Source organism: Schistocerca serialis, chromosome 3, assembly GCF_023864345.2.
Source record: "Schistocerca serialis cubense isolate TAMUIC-IGC-003099 chromosome 3, iqSchSeri2.2, whole genome shotgun sequence".
NCBI classification, from domain to species: domain Eukaryota; kingdom Metazoa; phylum Arthropoda; class Insecta; order Orthoptera; family Acrididae; genus Schistocerca; species Schistocerca serialis.
The window spans coordinates 611,641,889-611,664,200 of record NC_064640.1 but is presented as its reverse complement, the minus strand read 5'-3'; the positions used below and the strand labels follow the sequence as shown (position 1 = coordinate 611,664,200).

The 22,312-nt window shown below is 37.2% G+C and overlaps 1 protein-coding gene across 1 annotated transcript in view; it reads right to left on the bottom strand.

Annotated features, from left to right (window-relative positions):
- Positions 1-22,312, bottom strand: part of LOC126471040 (voltage-dependent calcium channel type A subunit alpha-1) — a 380,574-nt gene that overhangs the window by 27,010 nt on the left and 331,252 nt on the right. Inside the window, exons 20-21 of the mRNA XM_050099107.1 lie at positions 16,175-16,435; positions 3,349-3,489 (exon numbers count right to left, since the gene is read on the bottom strand). Of these exons, the coding sequence (XP_049955064.1) occupies positions 3,349-3,489; positions 16,175-16,435 (402 nt within the window). The remainder of the gene's footprint in view (positions 1-3,348; positions 3,490-16,174; positions 16,436-22,312) is intronic.

Here is a 22,312-nt window from a genome sequence, read left to right as displayed (position 1 = left end):
GAATGGAAATTACAAACAGATCTTTATGTAAGCTGCGAAGAAGGAGGAAATTTGTATTATGACACAATACCTTATATCATAAGTAAAAGGTATGAGGAGAAATAGCAAGAGGCCTTCAGTTCAAGTACAATATTTAAATGGCAAGTAAACATTTGCAAAAAGAATGTCTGATGATGAAAGATCAAATCAAACTTGATTTTGAGCAAAGAACAAAGTTTACCAAATAACTGACATCACAGAACTCCCATACAATAATATTTAGCTGAAATGAACAATCATATGTTGTTTTACTTTTATATTTATGTCTATACTCTACTAACCACTGTGAAGTGCATGACAGAGGGTACTTCCCATTGTACCAGTTATTAAAGTTTTTGTCCCGTTCCATTGACACATGGAGCATGGGAAGAATGAATGTTTATCTATATCACAGTGTATGCTGTAATTAATAAGATCTTGTTCTCATGATCCCTATATGAGTGATATGTAAGAGGTTGTAGTATATTCCTAGAATCATCATTTAAAGCCAGTTCCTGAAAATTTGTTAGTTGACTTTCTCAGGGTGGTTTCCACCTACCTTTAAGAGTCTGCCAGTTCAATTCTTTCAACATGTCTATGGCACTACCCCACGAGCCATACACACCTGTGACTATTTGTGCTGTTCTTCTCTGTATACATTCAATATCCCCTGTTAGTCCCATGTGGCATGGGTTCCACACATTTCAGCAAAATTCTAGGATGTGTTGCACGAGTGATTTGTAAGCAATCTCTTTTGTAGGTTGATTGCATTTCCCCATTTTTCTACAAATAAACTAATGTCTACCAGCTGCTTTATCCATGACTGTATTTATATGATCATTCCACTTCATATCACTATGAAGAGTTACACCCAGATATTTGTATTAGTTGGCCAAAGCCAACTGTGACTCATTGATATTACATTAACAGGATACAATTTTGTGTGTGTGTGTGTGTGTGTGTGTGTGTGTGTGTGTGTGTGTGTGAAGTGCACAGTTCTACATTTCTGAACATTTAAAGCAAGTTGCCAATCTTTGCACCACTTTGAAATCTTATCAAAGTTTGACTGAATATTTGTGCACCTTCATTCAGATTGTACTTTGTTGTAGATAACTGTATCATCTGCAAAATGTCTGAGGTCACTATCAATTTTAATTAACATTAATTAATATTAATATCCAATTACATTATATTAATATTGTCCACAAGGCTTGCTCAATACAAACAGTAAAGGACACAACACACTTTCCTGGGATGAACCCTAAGTTACTTCAACATCTGTCAATGACTTTTCATCCAAGATAACATGCTGTATCCTCCCTACCAAGAAATCCTCAATCCAGTCATAAATTCTGCCTGATACCTGATACAATCATAGTTTTGGTAAGAAGTGTAGATGTGGTATTGAGGCATATGTTTTTTATAAATTAAGAAATACTACATTTACCTGACTGCTTTGAGCCATGGCTTTCAGGATGTCATGTAATAAAAGTGCCAGTTGGTTTTCAAACGATGTTTTTGAAATCCATGCTCATTGGCAAAGGATGTTGGACAGCAGTTTTATGGGCCTCTTCTGCTACCCTTCTTGTAGTTCTTTATTCCAACTACTGGGTATGGATTTTTGCTTGAGGGATCTATGACAGATTATAGTGAATAGAGGGGCTAACTCAGCCACAAATTGGGTATAGAATCTGATAGGGATTCCACTGGGCCCTAGGGCTTTGTCCAGTTTAACTGATTTCAGCTGTTTCTCAACATCACTGATACCAATTCCCATTTCACTCACATTTTCAATGGTACAAAGATTAAATTGGGGCAATACTCCTGGGTTTTCCTTTGTACAGGAACATTTGGAAACAGAGTTAAGCATTTCTGCTTTTGCTCTGCCACTCTCAATTTCAGTTCTTGTCTTGTCCATGAGTCACTGGAGACTAGGTTTGGTGCTACTAACAACATGTGACCAGAACTTCTTTGGGTTTTGTGAAAGATTTTCTGACAGTATTTTGCTGCGGTCACTGAAGGCTTCAGCATTGCTCTCTTCACTGCCAAATGTGTTTCATTCTTCAGCATCTCTCTATCTATATCCTTACGCTTTGTTGTACACCTATTATGCAGTGGTCTCTGTTTCTATAGATGTTTCTTTACAGCAATTGCATGCCATGGAGGATCTTTCCCATCATGAACTATTCTACTGGGTACATATATATCCAGTGCATGGTCAACTACTCTTTTAAACTTGAGCCATCATTCTTTTACATGTTCCCAACTCAGCTAAACATTTCAAAAAGTTCCTCATTGAGCTATGACACTACTGGTTATTTCACTAGTTTGCTGAACATATAAATCTTTCTACTTGTGTTAGTTGCCCTTTGTACATTTGTATTCATTGTTGTTATAACTAACTGATGGTCACTGATACCAGTTTAGATGTGAACATCCCCAAAGAGGTCAGGTTTGTCTGTTACCATTAGATTTAACATATTTCTGAACTACCTGTTCTAGGTAGTATTAAGAGAAGGCATTTTGTAATGTTTCACAGGATGTCTTGTCACACCCACCACTTACAAAACTGCAATTATCCAACTTTGTGGTTATATGGTTAATGTTTTTAAAGTTAATCTAATGATCACATTACAATTAGGGAACATAGATACAAGAAAACTGAGGTTTTCTCTAAAGATTTTGGTTACATCAGGAAGTGAGCCTGGTGGCCGACAGCAGGATTCTATTATAATTTTATGCCCACACTTGATACTGAGTCTTGTTCAAACAATCTCACAAGCAGCTTTAGTTACTGTCCCAGTGGATTTGAGTTTCTGTTCACTGCAACAAACACACCACTTCCATTTTCCTATCCTTTTGGTATGCACTTAAATTTTCCCCCAAAAATCTCACTACTGTGAACTTCAGGTTTTAACTAGCATTCTGTGTCTAGTATTATGTGGGTTTCAGTGCTTTTTAGGAGACCTTATAGCTGTGACACTTTCTTGTGAATGCTTTGGCAGTTAACCACTATGATTTTAATTTTTTCACCTGTGCAAGGGGGGGGGGGGGGGGGGGGGGGCATTTTTATGGGTCTTACCCCGATACTTACGGATTTCCTACAGCTATCATTAACTGGACTGGATTGAAAGTCACCCCACACACAGTCAACTACCTAGATGTTGCCTCTGATGTGTCGCGCACACCTGACCCACTAAGAGAAACCCTACAATTCTCAGCTTAAAGTTAACAGACTCCTATTTCCTGTTTGTTAACACATTTACATATTTTTTCAATGTAGTAACTAATAGTTTTTCTTTATATTAGGTAAACTGAAATTTTACTTACTGTGGCCACCCTTCACCCGTTTGCACAGCAAACAATGTTAACATTGCAACCATTACGTTGTCATAATGAAAGGCCTGAGTTTTCCATTCCCTATTTCTTGGTTCAGGTACATTATCACCATTAAAAATAAAAAATTGGCCCCTGAAAATTAAGAAATAAATTATTTTTGTTCAAATGTGATTAAAAGTAATTTGTTACTTAACTTATGAAAAACACAGTATATTTAAGGGCAGCCACAAAGTATGATTTAATGAGCAATAATTAACATGAAGATGAAGTGTTTTGGCTTTTTCACTGTGTACACCGACAAGAATTTAGTGTTGAAGAAGGCACATATGCCTCTTGCGATATGCATAAGCACAGCTACTACTGTATGGCAGATAATAAGGAATTTCGGATGTGGTTGCGTCAAATAGTTATTTTGACAGACACAACAAAATGACTATCATACACATCTAGCCTAGACAACACACACAGACACACACACACACACACACACACACACACACACATACATCACCAATGTCTTATGTTACTGAGGCCAGGCTGTGAGCAACACCAATGTATTTGTGTGTGAGGTGTGAGTTGTGCTTGCATGAATGCATGTGTGTTGATTACTTTAGAAAAAGGCCTTTTGGCCAGAAGCTCAACATATATCACAGCCTTTTTGTTGTGTCTGTCTATAATTCAACATCTCCTCTACATGAGGAGCTGTCAAATTCACCATCAAACAACTTTTTTTTTCAGTAGATGTTTTACAACTAGAGTAAAGGCTGCAGTACGCAGCCATTAAAACCTTAGAGCCAACATAGTGCTCTGAAAGGTAAGACAGGCAATAAAAAATTATTAAAAACTAAATATGGGCATAAGAGACAAAGCAATTAACAAAACTACTTTCAGTACTTCTGCTGCTACTAGCACCAATGAAGACAAAAAATAATGCTATACGGCAAAACACATATAGATAAGCCAAAACATTATGACCACTGTCAACCACAACACTGGATACCACCTGGTGGCATTGCAAGGAGATGACAAGGTAACAAAAGTATGTAAGCAGAGCAGACACAGACAGGGGATTACCTTAGCGAAGATATTTGCTGCTAATGGGGAAATCCATAGAGATAAGCGACTTTGAGAAAAGGTGGATTATTATTATGCAGAGCCTGTCAATGAGCATCTGGAAAATAGCACAGCTGCTTAAATGTTCATGTGCTACAGTCGTGAGCATCTATCGAAAGAGATATAAGGACAGCAAAACTACCACTAGGTGCTAAATGGTTGGATGGTCATGACTCTTCACAGAACGCGGGGTTCAGAGGCTTATCTGCTCTGTAAAGTAGGATATATGGTGATCTGTGACTTCTCTGTCAAAAGAGCAAAATGCTGGTGCATGCTCAAGTATTTCGGAGCACACTGTTCATTGTACATTGTTGAACACGGAGCTTCACAGCAGACCACTCCTAAGTGTTCACATGTTGACCCAACAACATCGTCAATTACAATTGCAGTGGGTGTGGGACCATTGGAATTTGAGCATTGATGAATGGACATGTGTCAGCTCTTCAGGTGAAGCACATTTTGGCTACACTAGTTCAATGAACATCTCCACAAATGCTGCCATTGAGATGAACAGCAGCTGCAAACATGTAGCGTGCAATAGACGTAGGCTGGTGGGAGCAGTATTATGCTATGGGACACATTCTCCTGCACTTGCATGGGACCTTTGGTAGTAATTGAAGACACGCTGACAGCTGTGAACCACCTGCAGCCCTTCATGCTTGATGTCTTCCCCAAAGCCAATGTCATCTTTCAATACAATAACTGTCCATGTATCAGAGCCCGAACCACGCTACAGTGGTTTGAGGACATTACAGTGAACTCACATAGATGACTCACTGACCAAATTCGTCTGACGTAAATCCTATGAAACCTACATGGGTCGCTGTTGGGTGCCATCACCATGTATGGAAATCAGCAACCCATTACTTACACTAATTACATGACCTATGCATAAACATCTAATGGCAGATACCTCCACAAACCTACCAACAAACTCTCAGATCCCTGATATGCAGAATCAGTGATGTATTTCATTCCAAATATGGACAAACAAGCTATTAAGCAGGTGGTTGTAATGTTTTGGCTCATCAGTGTAAAATGTTACATGGGAGCCACTACCTGGAAGAAAGAGGAGCTATGCCTTACAGAACTTAACATGTTGACTGTGAATTACTGCAGTGAGTGTAGCATCACCATGTGTCATTGCCATGCACACAAATTCAGTTGTTTTTCAAATTCACTTCTTTGAAGCCAATATTAACTGAGAGTAGAAGTTGACTATATGGTATTTTTCATGAATATTAAGTCTAACAGATACAGACTGGGACAGGAAGATGTTTAGGACGGGTGGTAGGGACAGAGCATCGAGTGACATTATACTGAGTGCACTATCCGAAAATTACCTCGAGAAATCAAACAGAGAACCGACTCATGGAGATAACATCGTGGACCTACTGATAACAAACAGACCTGAACTTTTCGACTCTGTATGTGAAGAAAAGGGAATCAGTGGTCGTAAGGCCTTTGCAGCATCCCTGAATATGGAAGTAAATAGGAATATAAAAGAAGGGAGGAAGGTTTATCTGTTTAGCAAGAGTAATAGGAGGCAGATTTCAGACTACTTAACAGATCAAAACGAAAATTTCTGTTCCAACACTGACGATGTTGAGTGTTTATGGAAAAAGTTCAAGGCAATCGTAAAATGCATTTTAGACAGGTACGTGCCGAGTAAAACTGTGAGGGATGGGGAAAACCCACCGTGGTTCGAAAACAAAGTTAGCAAACTACTGCGAAAGCAAAGAGAGCTTCATTGCAAATTTAAACACAGCCAAAACCACTCAGACAAACAGAAGCTAAACGATATCAAATTTAGTGTAAGGAGGGCTATGCGTGAAGCATTCAGTGAATTCGAAAGTAAAATTCTATGTACCGACTTGACAGAAAATCCTAGGAAATTCTGGTCTTATGTTAAATCAGTAAGTGGATCAAAACAGCATATCCAGACACTCTGGAGTGATAATGGCATTGAAACAGAGGATGACACACGTAAAGCTGAAAAACTAAACACCTTTTTCCAAAGCTGTTTCACAGAGGAAGACCACACTGCAGTTCCTTCTCTAAGTCACTGCATGAACGAAAATATGGCTGACATCGAAATAAGTGTCCAAGGAATAGAAAAGCAACTGAAATCACTCAACAGAGGAAAGTCCACTGGACCTGAAGGGATACCAATTCGATTCTACACAGAGTACATGAAAGAACTTGCCGCCCTTCTAACAGCCATGTACCGCAAGTCTCTAGAGGAATGGAAGGTTCTAAATGATTGGAAAAGAGCACAGGTATTTCCAGTTTTCAATTAGGGTCATCGAGCAGATGTGCAAAACTATAGGCCTGTATCTCTGACAGCGATCTGTTGTAGAATTTTAGAACATGTTTTTTGCTCGCGTATCATGTCATTTCTGGAAACCCAGAATCTACTCTGGAGGAATCAACATGGATTCCGGAAACAGCGATCATGTGAGACCCAACTCGCTTTATTTGTTCATGAGATCCAGAAAATATTAGATACAGGCTCCCGGGTAGATGCCATTTTCCTTGACTTCCGGAGGGCGTTCGATGCGGTTCCACACTTTCGCCTGATAAACAAAGTAAGAGCCTACAGAATATCAGACCAGCTGTGTGGCTGGATTGAAGAGTTTTTAGCAAACAGAACACAGCATGTTGTTCTCAATGGAGAGACGTCTACAGATGTTAAAGTAACCTCCGGCGTGCCACAGGGGAGTGTTATGGAACCACTGCTTTTCACAATATATATAAATGACCTAGTAGATAGTGTCGGAACTTCCATGCAGCGTTTCGTGGATGATGCTGTAGTATACAGAGAAGTTGCAGCATTAGAAAATTGCAGCAAATGCAGGAAGATCTGCAGCAGATAGGCACTTGATGCACTGAGTGGCAACTGACCCTTAACATAAACAAATATAATATATTACGAATACATAGAAAGAAGGATCCTTTATTGTATGATTATATGATAGTTCCATGCAGCGTTTCATGGATGATGCTGTAGTATACATAGAAGCTGCAGCACTAGAATATTGCAGCAAAATGCAGGAAGATCTGCAGCAGATAGGCACTTGGTGCACTTAGTGGCAACTGACCCTTAACATAGACAAATATAATATATTATGAATACATAGAAAGAAGGATCCTTTATTGTATGATTATATGATAGGGGAACAAATAACTGGTAGCAGTTACTTCTGTAAAATATCTGGGAGTATGCGTACGGAACGATTTGAAGTGGAATGATCATATAAAATTAATTGTTGGTAAGGCAGGTGCCAGGTTGAGATTCATTGGGAGATTCCTTAGAAAATGTAGTCCATCAACAAAGGAGGTGGCTTACAAAACACTCATTCGATCTATACTAGAGTATTGCTCATCAGTGTGGGATCCGTACCAGGTCGGGTTGACAGAGGAGATACAGAAGATCCAAAGGAGAGTGGCGCACTTCGTCACAGGGTTATTTGGTAAGCATGATAGTGTTACAGGAGATGTTTAGCAAACTCAAGTGGCAGACTCTGCAAGAGAGGCACTCCACATTGTGCTGTAGCTTGCTGTCCAGGTTTCGAGGGGTGTTTTTCTGGATGAGGTATCAAATATATGGCTTCCCCCTACTTATACCTCCCGAGGAGATCACAAATGTAAAATTATAGAGATTCGAGCGTGCATGGAGGCTTTCCAGCAGTCGTTCTTCCCGCAAACGATACTGACTGGAACAGGAAAGGGAGGTAATGACAGTGGCATGTAAAGTGCTCTCCACCACACACCGTTGGGTGGCTTGCGGAGTATAAATGTAGGTGTAGGTGTTATATGGCAAGACACATTTTAGGAAACAGTAACCTAATACTAAAACAAATACTCTGTTTTCCCAACTTTGAAGATTATTGTTCATTTTCAAGATCAGACTAGGAAGAAGGCACTGTGGAGAGTATCAAGGAGGTGTAGTATTCTCAAACAGACTTCAACAACATTTGCATTTCAATCATAGATGGTTGGGTAACACATGTACAATGAAACAGTTTACTTTAAACAAATTGGCTGCAGCTGGTAGTGTTCCAAGAGAGGGAAAAATCATTAGACTTTCTTCAATGAAAGTAGTTGATGATTTTCTTTGTGTTGAGCAAATGAGTGGGGCATTTTCTTCATCCACAAATGTCTGACAGGTTACATTTTATGAAAGGGAAATAACAAATTACTACAGAACCCTTCCTTTGACATAAATAAATTTAAGAAGTTTATATGTAGACAGGTTTCCAATTATTTTGATATTTTCTATGTTTACCACTGAAAACAGAAAACCTAACAATAACACAGCAAAAATTAGGTCTATAGTTAACTAAAACTTCCGAATAGCAAAGATCTAATATCCAGGTTGAAAACTGCTATCAGACAAGGTAGTGATGGCTTGGTATGGATGTCAGCAGTTCAAGCAGTACATCAAAAATGAATATTGTGAATGTGGAACATAGTTGTACATGCTCACTTAATCTGAGGGTTTCACACTCAAATCTAAGTTGTATGAAGTTGTAAGAAGTGGAATTAGCAGAATTAAGCACACTACACAGGATTTCAGTATTTAACAGAGGAAACACTTAATGCTGATTTCTGCTGCTTACCTCAATAATTACTATGACAATCTGGAGTTAGCTGCTAGGTTACCAAAAAATAAACGTAAAGTACAGAAACTCTGAGAGTAGACAGAAGGCATGCCCCAAAGAAGTAATGAATGCATAGATAAAGCAAACAGAAAATAAATCTATCTTTCATAATGGCACTCATGTGGGAAAATAGGGTAACAAAAGTTATGTTTTGTGTATTGTTACTGAATTTACAAATGTACTTTTACAAATAAAAGGGGGAGTTAAATGGAAAAACATATTAGTATAATGGATTACAACACATTAATGTCTGACATTGATTGTCAATCCCAGATTACAGCTTGCTAAAATTCTACATTTATACAAAAGGTTATTTCTGCATGTATCACAGATGTGTTTCAGTGATGCTTATTTTTTTCTTCTGGAAAGATGCCCTGTGTGATAGGACTCATCCTTGCAACTTCTATCTTACAATAATAAGAAACATGTTAGCCACACATGACATATCTGCCCGCTGTGCTAGTTGCACTGTTCCTCACCACTAGAATGTGAGTGAATAAAAATGAAAGAATTATAGGATGGTACAAGCACCAGAATAAAGGAAAGACAGCAACAGCTGGTGAACAACCAAACAAACAAACAATGTGTAAACCCAAAGAATGCCCTAAAGTTGTCTAGTTTGTGTGTGAATGTTTAGATGACTTTCATAAAAGCTTTCAGTAGTTGAATAATGTATATTGGTTGAGAAAAAGTAAATTTTATTTAAGTATTACATTCCATTTGGCATACACTGGACCCTGAAGTTCTTAACTCTGGCACACTTACTCTCATCCCAACATGCTCTCATCCTGACACTGCGGATGTTTTCCATTCCTGAGCCCAGTACATTCCATTTTCCAGACACAGTTTCATTGGTGTTAGTGACTGGGGAGAATCTCTGATACGAAATCTGTATTGATCTCTGTCACAAATGTCATTATGGTTAGTTTATAGTTGCAAAAGAGCTATCCTAACTACTCTTGTTCACTTTCCCTCCAGAGACAAAGAGCCTTGATTTGAGTCTCCAGTTCATATCTTATACACCATCTAAGGTGGACCTTCAATGGTTAGAACATGTCCAGCTAACATTAACAGATGTGCTACTGTCCTTTTTATTGTCTACTGCAGTTTTCACAATGTAACAATCATCTGTGAGTGCTATGTCTATGAACATGGCCATATGCACAAAGTGCTTCTTGTTTTTGAATTTTGTTTTTTAATTTTATCTACAAGGCAACTTGGCATGAGGTCCAACTCAAATGAACACATTTTATTACATAAATTTTTGAAGACATGAAGATGACAGCAAAGGCTGTTGAACCAGTTGGTTCTAAATAAAGAAATATTTATGCAAATCTGGTTTTAGAAAGCTTTTACCAAGTAAAACAGATCACCCCTTCTAATTTCTGAGCATTAGAAAATTCCATCCTGACTACATGACTGTATCCTCTTTCTCATTACTCTAGATATAGGAAGAGTTCCTTGTTGTGTCTGATTCTGTATACATCATTTTCCATTATGGAGTTCATGATATCTTCAGAATCTCTCTATGCTTTAGTTGAAGTTTCCTGATGTGTTCTATTCTGATTATATTCAGATATCTGAAGCACACAGTACTTAAGGTCTCATTATGGTGTTGTAGTGTCGGAGTTCAAGGTATCTGAAAAGCAATTTAGATTCATAAATGTTGTTACAAAGATAGTAAACTCTATGCAGTTTAGCACACCTATTATTCACTGATTTTGAGGGTTGTCCATTTTCTAAGGTATTTGCAAGAATCAGTCTCCTATACAGTAACATGCTGGGTGCATCTCTGATGTTTTTAACAAAATCTGCCTCATTGATAGTGCTCTCCAATCCTAACTTAGTTACTATGTGACTGAGAAAGGAGAGCTTCTTTTACAGTGTGTGCTTAACATGTGAGGTTATTTGTAAAGTCTTTGCAATTGAGCACTAATTAAATGAGAGAGAGAGAGACAGAGAGAGAGAGAGAGAGAGAGAGAGAGAGAGGGGTGGGGGGTGGGGGGGGAGGGGGGGGAGGTGAAAGAGGAATTCGAACTAGAAAAAGTGGTAGTTCAAAAATTAGTAAAGTCTCTGTATTAAACATGTTTCTATGCACCATCAACTAGTCAGCTTCAGTGTGTGCGGATGGTTCTCTTCATTTTTCTTTAGTACTTCTATCTCAAAAGTTCTGTAATTGGAAAATAATTTCCGTTGCCCATGGATGGACCCTCTGTAGATGAGTCAGTCTGTCAAGAGCATGTCCAAACAATCATCGAAAAGTGCAGACTAATTGAAAATAGGTATCCAGGATGAAAAAGAAGTGTTAAATATGTTCAGAAAATCTAAAAATATTTGTCAATTGTTGACACAATTTTACAGTTTTTCTAGGTTCTTTTTTCGTGTTTAGATGAAAAATAAATTAATAATGAAAGATCAGTATCTTATGCAATTATCTTAATTTTGAGGACAATCACATTATATTCATTTCTTTTCCAAAACCTCAATATTTATTTATGCTTGTTCATTGGGACTGTTTCAGTGTGCCAATTTTTACATTAATGTAAACATTTTTTCCTCCTTTCTGCATTGGGACTGTCTAAGGGATTTCTGATTTCAGTTCTTCATCTTTCATTCATTCCCTATTTAATACAGTATTCTTGCATTGTTTCACAATGTTTCTTTTTTCCTTTTGTCAGACCACTTTGTGCCTATTGTCTTTTCCTCCTTCCCCTGGAAACCTTCTAATTTTATAACTTTCCTTCTGAACGTTTCTCTTTCCCTTACTTCTTCTTATATTTTTCCTTCCCAAGTCTTCTTGAGTTCTTGAATCTATATGCATATTGATTTTTTTTTCACAAAGCTAATGGAAGATCCTTTTGGTTATTCTATTGTCAGCCATTACTCAAAGCACTCTTCTCTTCTTTGTTGTTTAAGATAGTGTTCTATGTTATATTTCACCGCTGCTTCTTAGTTACCAAAATTCTGAAGTTTTTAAAGGACCTAATGCTTTTCTTTTAATTCTTCCATCTAATACTTAAACTTTTTCTGCCTTATAATTGAGTGTTAAGCACTTACTGGAATATAGGCATGGTGGTTTCACAACTGTGTAGTAGAGCTTTATTTTACGGATTTTAGATAAAGATTTTCTGTTGCGGTATTCTAAGTGATACTGTAAGTTGTTTCCATCTTGTGTAACCTTTCCTCTACAACTAAACTGTTTTCTTGGACTGTTGTGTCATAGATTTATGAGGTCCAGTGATAGATTTGGTTGTTTATCTCACTTTACACCATTTCTTGCTATCTTGCTATCTTTACAAAAGAGATCTCTGCTGAAGATATCTCTGAGGTCAACAGTGGCAGAAAACCAGGATGAGTGTGATAAAGAGATAATATTCTGTGAAAACCATGTACTGGCAAAACAGCCATTTACATTGGGGAGGAAGATTAGAGAGGTGATAGAAATAGCCAAGTGAGCTGCCAACATGAACAGGGAGAACAGGTATAGGCTTCAGGCATCTTGGCTCCCAGCAGTGGCAACACTACTGAAGGACAGTGTTTACAAAGCCATTCAAACAGGCACATGGGAGACAGAGGTGTTCATATGTACACAGAGCACAGGTACGCCACAGCCCACACCTGGCAGCAAGTAACCAGTGCTATGTCACAGCTACCACCCATTTCTAATTCGCCTATTTGCACCAGTGGCAAGAAATAGTGTAAAGATCAATGAAGCATGTCTTTACCCACCAATACAAAGACCATAAAGAACACCAAACACCCCTCCTCCTATTCTCAAGCACCCTATCAAATTATGTAAACAGCTTCAACCGCTACTACATAAGATCTGAAGTTTCTCTCACTCAGCAGTCAGCCCAGCACAAAGCTGTGAGGAAGGCCAGTTGCAATAGTAACTGAAATGTCAGACAATTTTATACACTGACAATGTGATCAACAGCCCAGAAGAACACTCAATAAACTATTTTAATTTTTTTATTAAAAGTTTTTTACATTGTTTGCTAAATGTGTTAAGAATAAACATCAGAAACAAGAAATGTATGGGTATCACATATCAGTGATAATCAATGGTGTAGACCAAAATTTTTTAAATATAAGTAGTTGTTTCACTTGCACATACATTGTGCTATAATAAATAGAAGGACAAGCAGAAAGAGGAGAAAACAGGAAATTTTACAAATTCCAAATCATTCTGCTTGCTTTTAACTAAAAGAACATTGCAGATATGCAGCATACTGATAGAACCAATTAAATTTAACTTTTTACAACAAAAAATGTTATTCAAACTGTAGCAATCAGTTCAAAAATGTTGCAGACAGGCACTAATAAGAGATGACATGTATCAAGCACTACTATGAATGATAATTAGCTGAAACAGTAATAAAAAACTTACAATAATGCTGCATGCTGTAAATAACTGCAAACCAACTCATTTGTTATGTTATCTAATTTGTTTCATTAATGGAAGGAATACACAGTCACCCAGTATATGGTATTTATTGACAGTGTTATGTCAGTTTGAAGAATGACACCTGCAGCTGTTTAATATGATGATCTAAAACATAATCTGCATGTTTCTGCATATTCACAGTCCAATGCAGAAGCACATAGAACTCAAAATGTGCTTACCAAATCAAGTGCATCTGCTCTTCCATCTTAGAAACTTCCAGCAGTACTGCATGTATGACATGATGTCCCTTGCTCTCTTAATATCAGTACATACACTCACTGTCTATAGAAAACCATAACTAATGTATAGATAAAACTAACTGCAGTTTCTCAAAGATTCAATTGGCTTGTGTTCAAGTGCACCAAGTTAGTTATGCCTCTAACTTATCAATCATTTTTGCCACACAGGTCACTTGAAAGCATCAGGACATTGTACTTACAAATACATGATAGTCAATGAAATCCTAAAAGAGTACACATTCAGATTAGAATTTCAGAACTTTTTTGTTTTGACTCTTACTAGAATTTAATGATCAGCAAAGACCAATAACATGTGAACATTATTTTCAGTCTTCACTTGAACTTCAATTGGAGCCTGCTGACCACTGAAGAATGAACATCAAGCCACACTGGAATGTATGTACTACACAGTTTGCAAGCTTCTAACACTGGCTACAGCAATTCAGTGGGCAAATGTTGCCTTCACTTCACTTACAAAATGCTGCCTTTTTATGGCCTATTCATAGGTATGCACACAATAAAACTGTAATTAGTCTATGTAATCACTTTTTAACAGAACACATTAACTTCAGTCTTAAGTTGACTGATCATGTAAATATAATTTGATTTATTCTACTTTGATGATTAATGTGTAATTTAACTTTGGGAGATAAGTGTCTCTTCTTCAGTCTACAATTTTAGTGTAACACTTTTGTTTCTTTAAAGGTTCCACAGCTGGAAGCAAATAATACGCAACTGAATAGTTGGGAAAAAGATAGCAACAGGTGCAGAGGAGTAAGTCAGACATTATGCTTATGAAAAAGGACTTCCTCCTTTTCATATAGTGTTCTTAAGTCCTCATTTCTCAATTTCATGAACAGCATTTCATCAATTACATAAGACACTTTAAAATAAGTCAACTAAATGTACATCATGAGAGCCACACACCACTATGTGTTCTAGCAGTCATCAGTCAATACAAGTCAATAGTGATTATGATTTTGAGGACTCCAATCTGGATTTGGATCTTTATGAGTAAGGCTTGTACATGTGGTAGAATGAGTCAATGAGAAAGAATGCCTACAAAAGAATATAATGAAATGAAGAGATGGACTCAGTGGACACATATCTGGATATATGTCATCACTCAAAACAGTAGCTCAAGGGATGGTAGAGGGAAAAAATCACAGGGACAGGCTTATATTTATGAGCACAAAATATTTATTGTTGATGTTATGAGTTATGACAGTTGTGCAGAAAGAAAGAGGATAGCTGACAAGCAACAGGTATGGAGAAATGGGACAAACTAACTTCAGGCTGGACAACCAAACCAACAACTCTAAAACTATGTGAAAATGGTACTCAAACTGAAGACAGGTGTGCATGCCACCAAATACACATGATGCTTAAGATTCTAATGATATCCTGTTGTCAGAAATAAGTCTAACTAACTGTTAGGCTCTATTTATCTGTGAAACTGCTTCCATAAACTGGTCCTAAGCACTGCACAACGTAAAGTGAAATACTGAAATCTTGCTTTGGACACGACCATAGTAAAAGTGGTTTAGTATTGATCTCCTTTGGCCAATAAATGTCAGGACCAGAGTGGAGAAAGGATTCTTGAATGTGTAGCACAAGTGGTGTTTCTGTGCTATATAAGGCCTTTCACTTGTCAAACACCAAGTCACTCCCAGCTGATGTATCTTTCCACAAATTGAAATTTGATTCCGTAGAATTATTTACATGACGTTGGATTTCAAGGAAGACTTTTGAGTCTATAGTAGACAAATGTTAAGGTATGATAGACAGTGTAATTCTTCATGTATTTGACACCTGTTTCCAGGGACATATGGAAAGTAAGATACTGTAATGCATTTGTGATGAAAGAGAGTTCCTAGAAAACAAAGAATGTTTATTGATCACACAGGTCAGGAAGTCTGTAAGTGATGTCTAAAAACCATTCACAAAGTCTGCATTATTCACATCTTCATCAGTCTTAAGAGGCAAAATTGTTAAAAAGTTGCATGTTTTGATCAGTCTGATGATGATTCTCAAAAACACAAAATATTCTCTGAGCCTGGTCTCTGACATTTGTGTAAAACTTTCCAAAATAAATTATAAATCATCTCCCAATCACACAACTGTACTACTAATGCCCAGTAATTCTCTGTACTTTTCAAATATGCTTTGTAATTTTAAAATATAAGTTAGAAAATTATTTTATGAACATATAAATATTAAGAAGAGGCAGAAGTATGACACCTGAGAACCTCTATCTTTGACTTTTGTTATTGCCAAGCATTTGTCTACAAAAGCCAAACACTATTTTAAAAATTTAATATATGTTACATATTTATAGCAACATAGGTACTCACTGGCATTCATCTTTGGTGAATTTGCTTTCATCATTACAAAAGAAGAATTTTCCATTAAACAACTGCACTGCAATGACAGCAAATATGAATTGAAATAATATGTACACGATGAGAATGTTGATGACATTCTTGAGAGAGTTTACAACACAGTCAAACACAGCCTTAAGTTTGGGAACACGCTTAATGGTTTTTAGAGGACGCAGGACTCTCAGCACACGAAGAGATTTAATAGTAGATAAATTTTGACCCGCTTTGCTTCCACTGAAACACAAAAAGAAACCTGTTGTTACAAAACTTGACAATATCCTCACAAAACTGCATTTCTAATATTTTCCAGATAACACAATGCACACAACATTTAAAACAAATAAGTGTCTTTTGTGCTCATAGAACAATGAACACGAAAAGTGATACAACCTATCTAGCTTTTGGGTATAATAATGTTTCACAACGTACAGTGAAAAAGAAAAGGATGCCAAATTTTTTGTCAGTATTCATTAGTCTTGTTTAAAGTGATGATTCCACAAAGTAGACCATTGAAAGTTTGTAGAAGAGTTGGTTCTTTTTCAGTTTCATTGTATTTTACCGTGTGACAGAGAATTATACTCCAAAAAGATAAACCAAGCTGTCACCTACTGCAGAAGTCTATGTTTGTATGTTACTGCTCATTTTCTTCTTCTTCTGTATGCTTCAAACATTAAACATAAACAATATTATGAAAAGGATAGACTGCTACTTACCATATAATGGATATGCTGAGTTGCAGACAGGCACAACAGAAAGATGGCTAAACAAGTAAGCTTTTGGCCAAAAGGTCTTTGTCTGAATTAGACAAAACACACACACACACACACAAGACCACCATATCTGACAGCTGCACATACATGTGTGTGTCATCTAATTCAAATGAAAGCTTTTTGGCTGAGAGCTTACTTGTTTATCATTCTTTTTGTTTTGCTTGTCTGCAGCTCAGCATCTCATTATGTGATGAGTAGCACTATATCCTTTCCATAATATTATCATTATATCATCCTGGATTTTCCATTAAACATAAAGAGCTTTACATGAAATACTACTTACTTGCTGCATTCTTGCAGATGGTTGTATCATCAGCAAATGCAACCATTTTAACTAGGTCATTATGCATTCTTAACAATATCTACACAGATCAAAACTAGCAATGATTCTGTTTCGGAGTTCTTGTTAGTTAGTCAAATTATTATTTGAGAAATGTCTCTATAATTAATGGAATACATCCTGCAGTAATATTGATAATAATAATAATAATAATAATAATAATGACATGTGGCACATTGACATGGTACAGATCTTTCAATTGGACACCACTTCAGCAACTTGCATGTCCATCAACCAACAGCACTCAGTTTCCATCCATGGTCACTCATCTCAGAACTAACTGAGTCTAACGTTGTTTAACTTCACTGGCTGGCTGGAAATTGGTGTTACCAACATGGCAAGGCTGTTGGCCACACTGCAGTGAACAGTTGTAGCAGGATCTAACTGCATGCTGCACTTGCTCAACCAGAGATGAGTCCATCACATGGTCTTAACTTCTCTCAAATGTTGTTCAAGTGATCCTTTTTCCATTGAACATAATTATGATAAACACAATGTTACGGAATAAGCAATTTCTACAGTAGTTATTTCTGTTTAGTCAAAATCTACTTTTAGACCATTTACAGACATGAACTTTGAATACTTATTTCCCTTCAGGAATCTGTATGAGTCATGAAAGGATTTGTTAAAAATAAACTACTTTAATCTACTTTTATATATATTGGTACTTCCTTCTGAATCAAAGTTAGGTTCAGTAGAGAATACTGAATGCCACTTCTATATCCATGAGCATCATTGTTATTTCCAAACAGGTATGGATTGTTAGTTTAAATAATCCATAAAAAAATGAACTGCAAGTATTTTATTAACAGTTTGTAATATTTCCATTATTTAAAGTGGAGTGGTGTTTCATCCTAATTATTTTCTTGTGATCAGTGAATAATTTCTTCTACCTACAGTAACCGACAAAATATTATATGAAACAAAATCAACGAAAGACAAACTGCAAAATATTTTAGTTTTTTATAATTATTTTTATAGAAGTATTGGCCCACACAATCTACACAATCAGTTTTAATAGATCACCATTACGAACTTTCCAGCATGTGAGATCATCCATATCTACCCAAAAAATGTGGAGTATTTTACCTTATTTATCAATTTGTGCTGATATTTTTACCCTGATGATTTCACTGTTTTGTTTTGTGAAAACCTGCAAAATTGTAGTTTTCAAAGGTCAGAGTAAGCTCATTTGTGGTAAATTAGCTAATGACCTACAAAAAAAATTTTCTCATTTCAATCACTTCCCCAGCATGAAATTAGACTGATAGCTGTGTATACTTTCTTATAATGTACTATGTCAATGCAAATGAGCTTATCTCAGGATATTCTATGTTTGCACAATCAAATGGTGTAGACATTTCACAAAAAACTTTAACATGAAGAGTTCGATCAATTCACCAAATATTCTTTGATTTGACTAGATACAGATTTTTACATTAAAAATGCTTTATAGTGATAAGATGATTTTTTCAGAATATGGCAAAACATGCTTCCAACTAAACACATTTTGCATTCTACCAAAAATTTCTTTCTCTGTTAATACTCTATGAAAGTCAGTATAAAAATGGTTGATCTTCAGAAATATTTCTGTACAGAATTTTGATCTGCAGTGAATATAAAGATCACTGACTGACTGTAGGAATAAGGAAAAAAATAAAGAACAAACAGAAAACACACACTGAATATGGGTAAGATTTCTGTTTTCTTTAAAACTCCAGCCACTCCAGGTTGTGTATTTGCTGAACACAATCCTTTTCTGCTGTATATTTCAGGGTTCAGACATCAGGTATGAAAATTAATTTCAGTTGTTTTCTGTTTTCATCAAATACACAACCTGACAAAAGAGGTGAAACACCAACAAGGTATGATCAGATGACAATGTAACTTCATACACATACACACTGCAGGCAAATATGTAAATAATTAGAGTTACCATTCTCTGTGACGGGTAGCACAGCCACTGGACTGCATTAGTACTGTTAACGTGTACTGTTGTTACCAGACCTGGTAAGTTATATAATGGGTACAAATGGTGTCACATGTTGAGTGATCACTGTGAAGAACACGGAGCTGGCACATACTTGTGTCACACGGTGTTATCGGCATCTGCCAGAGTATGAAAGGGGCTTCACAGTTCGTCTCCATTTGGCTGGCTGGTCAAATAGAGGAATATCCAGATTTGCGGTGCATTCAGATGTGACAGTCTATCGATGTCAGTTGCATGTGAATATGAGGGCAGGCATACTCATCATCAAGGTTCTGGTCTAACATGTCTGACCACCACAGGGGAGGATTGCCATAGTATTGTAATCTCCTCACATCTGCACCTGCCATTTGAGAACAAGTAATGGACTCCCTGAAACATCCTGTGTAATCCTGCACCACTGGCTGGAGGCTAACAGCAACAGGACTAGGAGACCCCATGTATAGGTTAACATTAAAACTACAACACAAATGGCTGAGTTCACAGTGGTGCCTTGACAGGGAAGCATGGACTGTTGATGAATGACATCACATTGTGTTCAGTCATGAATCACAGTTCTGTACTACCCTGGATGAATATCGTCGGCAAGTATGGAGGCGACCTGAGGAGAGGTGGAAGGGCAAAGCAGTGTTAGTCCTGGCATCATGGTGTGGGAAGCCATCAAGTATGATTGCAGATTATGGCTGGTACTGATTGACTGAACTCTCATGGAACAATGGTATGTCATGGATATCCTGAGACCTCAAATGTTACCTGTAATGCAACAGTATCGAGGTACCATTTCCAAGCAGAATAAAGTTCATAAACACATGGCACATGTCTCTATGAACAGTCTACTTGATGTTGAGGTACACTCATGGCCAATAACATCCCAAGCTCTTTCCACAATAGAACACATGTGAGGCTAGCCGGTACACAAAGTCCATGCCAGTAACAGTATCTGCATTATGGACAGTGTTTATGTCAACTACACATGGCATACTGTCCACTTCTGTGCAGAAGATGCATCATTTCAACACACCGATGTCAGTTGCATGTGAATATGAGGGCAGGCATACTCGTCATCAAGGTTCTGGTCTAACATGTCTGTCCTCCACTGTGAACCCCACTTTTTACAGGGCTCACCATACTCCTGCAAGATAGCGGTATGCCTCATCTCTTCTACTCACTGCATGCAAAGGTATCCATCAATGTGTCTTTTTAAGATGGCAGACAGCAAGCTCCAGTCCCCAGATCTCAGAAGACTCGCAGTAAAAATACAACTACAGGCAATGTACAACATTATTAATATTCAACTATCATACAGAATTATTTTTGAAACATTGTGGAACAGACAACAATTGATACTACAGCTATGTATAATTTTATTGTGCTGTATATAATGTAAATAAATGTATGGATGTTTTAGTCATTTATTAAATGTATGGAGTGTTCCAGGTTTAACCAATCACTTCATACAGGACACAACAGATGTTTTTGGTGACAAGGATGAGATCATAGTGGTTTGGATTCTTGGGATGTGATTCAACATCCTCAACTCCAAATATCATCAAATTAATCAATATTTCTGTTTCAGCAGTGTGGGAAAATAATTGTAAATTTCTTTCTTGTGTCTTAAAGTGTACTTAATTTTTGCTTAAAATGGCAACCACTGGAGAGCCATCACTCACTGCACTTACTCAGTTTCAGAGCCAACAAATACAAATGTTACTTTTAAGCATCACCCAACTGCTGGATGTACAAAATGTACAGTGACAAACTACAGTTGAAGCACATAATTCTGATCACCAGATGCTGCCTCCTCCCTTCTGCTCCTTTGATGTAAAACAAGAGGAGTGGACAGAATAAAAAATTCATCTGGAGCAGCGTATTTCAACCTACAAAATCTCAGGTGACCCATGATGTTCTTTTGTTTTTTCATGGGTAGGAGTAGAAATAGTGCAAATGTGTCAAAAAGTGCTGCCCCCAGTAGAACCCCAAACTCTACGCTTCGAGTGAGTTATTAGGAAAATCAAGGAATTTTTCTAGTCCCCAATCTAAGTAGCTGCTGCTCATTTCAAACAGTTTTGCATGTGTCATAACAGTAATCGATGTTACAAGGAATGGATCACTGAACTCGGGGGAATGACTAGGAACTGTAAATTTAACTGTGCTTTTCAAGACTCATTTCATGACAAAATTCTTCATGATGCAACTATTCAGACCCTCACTGACAATAGAATATGAGATGAGATTTTTATGCATCGCTATCCTAATCCCAATGAAGTGCTCAAAATGATCAAATCTTAGTAATAGCAAAACTTCATTGAACTAGACTTTAACATGCCTGTTGTTGCAAAACTGACCAAAAAAAGTTCTAAGCAGGCTGAACCCTGCATGGCACATGTTTGCAACAGCTACAATCAGTGGCATATGCAGTACACAGTGTGTCCAGCCAGTTTTCCTTCAAGTTTGTGTGCTCAAAATTCTTGTGTTCAGTGTTACATAACACATCGCTGCAAACAATGTTTCTTCTGCCATTTGGAATGCCCGACACAGCCGTAAGTCAGGCCACAAACAGAAAATGCACCTGCGAAAGAATGTAAAAGTAAATTTTCTTCCCTATGAAACTAGATTTGAGAAGATGGTAGTCAATATAATCTCACATTCTGATTTCTCACCCACTCCTCTGGCAATACTCACAGGACCATAGATGCAAGCACTACAATGGCAAAGCTACAAGCACAGTGAAAAACTTTGCTCATTCAATCAGCTCTCCTCAAATAGATGAACAGCAAAACAGCCCGTCACTCATAAATCAGACAAAGACAGTCTTTTGAAAGTCAGAACTAACAACCATATTCAGAGGAATAATCACAAACTGTTCATATCTTTATAAATTTGCAATCAAACTGTACCATCCCAGTTAAGATACTGATGCTTCAGTTACATTAACTAATCAGAATACATATATGCTGTTGGGACACCCCAAGCTCCAGAAATCATGTCTGCATTTCACAGCATACAATGGTGAA